This window comes from Coptis chinensis, chromosome 4, assembly GCF_015680905.1.
Source record: "Coptis chinensis isolate HL-2020 chromosome 4, ASM1568090v1, whole genome shotgun sequence".
NCBI lineage: Eukaryota > Viridiplantae > Streptophyta > Magnoliopsida > Ranunculales > Ranunculaceae > Coptis > Coptis chinensis.
Genome location: NC_141459.1, coordinates 41,260,687 through 41,262,760, shown reverse-complemented (window position 1 = coordinate 41,262,760; position 2,074 = coordinate 41,260,687). Strand labels below are relative to the sequence as shown.

Genomic DNA, 2,074 nt, shown 5'->3' with positions numbered 1-2,074 from the left:
GGTCCAGGCCGTACATCACCACCTGATTGTAGCCCATGGAGGCGTCCATGAATGAAAAGAACTTATACTCTGTGGTTCGGTCCACCAATTCATCTATCCGCGACATCGGATAACAATCCTTCGGACATTCCTTGTTGACATATGTGAAATCCACTCACATTCTTACTTTCCCATTCTTCTTAGGTGCTGCTACCACGTTCGACAGCCATTTAGTGAACTTGCATTCACGGATGATTCCAGCATCTTTCAACTTCTTCACCTCCTCTCGAATTCCCTGTGCATACTGAGGCTTCATACTCCTCATTTTCTATTGGACTGGGCGGGCCCCTTCCCGCATATGCAACCTGTGGCACGCAAAGTCTCGATCCAACCTTGCCAAGTCCTCAATCGTCCATGCAAATACATCACTGTTCTCAGTAAACAAGGTAATCAATTTCTCTTTCCAACCTTCGGACCAACTTGCCCCTACGTTCACAAACTTCTCCTCCTCTGCTACCCCAATGTTCACGACCTCAATCTCGTCCATTGTCTTTCCCCCGACGAGCGACCTCTTCTCTATGGCCGCGGTGTATAATTTCTATGCTAGCTTGTCTCCTGTACCCGGTGCCTCTTTGTCAGTGATGCGGCCCAGACCCTTCACTGTCACCTGGTGGATGTTCTGTGCCACGACCTGATCGCCCCTTATCTTGTACATTCCTCCATTCATCGGGAAACGGATCACTTGGTAATAGGTAGATGGAACTGTCTTCATCTCATGAATCCATTTTCTTCCTAGGATCGCGTTGTATTGTGAGTTAGTATCCACTACCATGAACCGGGTGAAAGTGGTCATCAGCCCCGCGGTCACCGACAGCACTAGTTCCCCTAATGGCTCCGTCATGCTGCCATTGAATTCGAACAAGTTAGTCCGAGGGGGCTTCATCTGCTCTCTTCCTATGCCTATTTCTTCCATCGCACTCTGAAACAGCAGATCCACTGAACTCCCGCAGTCTATCAGCATCCTTTTCACCATGTAATTTCCCATCGCTATGGTAATTACCAGCGCGTCTTCATGAGGTGAGCTCACCGACTCCAGATCTTTTAGAGTGAATTCTATCCTGTCATTCCCTTTGCTGCCCCCTGGTACTGGCCGTGGACTACTCACCACTTCATTTATCTGTTGTAGACTGGCTGCCCTCCTCACCTTATCTCGGTGAGTGTTTATTCCCAGCATTTCACCACTGAAAATAACATTTATCGTGGCCAGGATTCTGGCCGCGGTAGGCACCCTTTCGATTGGCTGAACTTCCTTGACATGTTCCTTTAGCTGTCCTCGCCCAATCATTCTCTCCACCAACCATTGTAAAGCAAAGCACTAATTGGTAGCATGATTCCTGACCTAATGGTATGCACAAAACGGCTTTCCCTTTATCTCCTTAGGCAAGCTCCGTGGTTCTTCGTAATGCCACTAACCCTTGATCAGGGGCAGGATTTCCTCCAACAGCTTGTTCAGTGGAGTCAAGTCTATCTCGCAGTAAGGTTTTCTCTCCCTGTACTCCCTGCGGGCTTGGTCCCTGCTCCTCTCCGCTCTGTGTGTCTCCCCTCTGTAGGCCCCTCCGTCCCGTGCCGCGGCCCTGTCTCTGTCCCTCCGATCCTCCACGGCCACGGTGTGCACTGACTTATCGGGTTTCTTGTGTTCCTTACTATTTCTCTGCAAAATGTCCTCATATCGGATGTACCTCTCTACCTTCAAGTACAAAGCATGCAAGGTGGTAACTTTAATCTTTGATACTGATTCATGTACCCTGGTTCCCTGCTTCAGTCCATGTTGGAATGCTATGACCGCGGTGTGCTAGTCCAAACTCTCCACCCTCAGTGTCTCTTCCTTGAATCTGCACAAGAAGTTTTTGAGTGTCTCTGCAGACTTCTGCTTGACATTAAAGAGATCCACTACGTCTACTACCCTCTTCTTTTGGTGGATGAAGTTATTCACAAAATCTTGCTCCAACTCCTCAAACCTCTGGATACTTCGCGACGGCAACCGATAATACCAGTCAGATGCTCCCCCTTTCAGACTGGCAGGGAACATCATGTA

General features: G+C 48.9%; 1 protein-coding gene across 1 annotated transcript; it reads right to left on the bottom strand.

Annotated features, from left to right (window-relative positions):
• Positions 1 to 577: 577 nt before the first annotated feature.
• LOC147503521 (uncharacterized) lies at positions 578 to 1,324 on the bottom strand. The gene has a single exon (XM_086604878.1). It carries the CDS (start codon positions 1,322 to 1,324, stop codon positions 578 to 580), a length of 747 nt encoding a protein of 248 aa, XP_086461004.1.
• Positions 1,325 to 2,074: the final 750 nt, after the last annotated feature.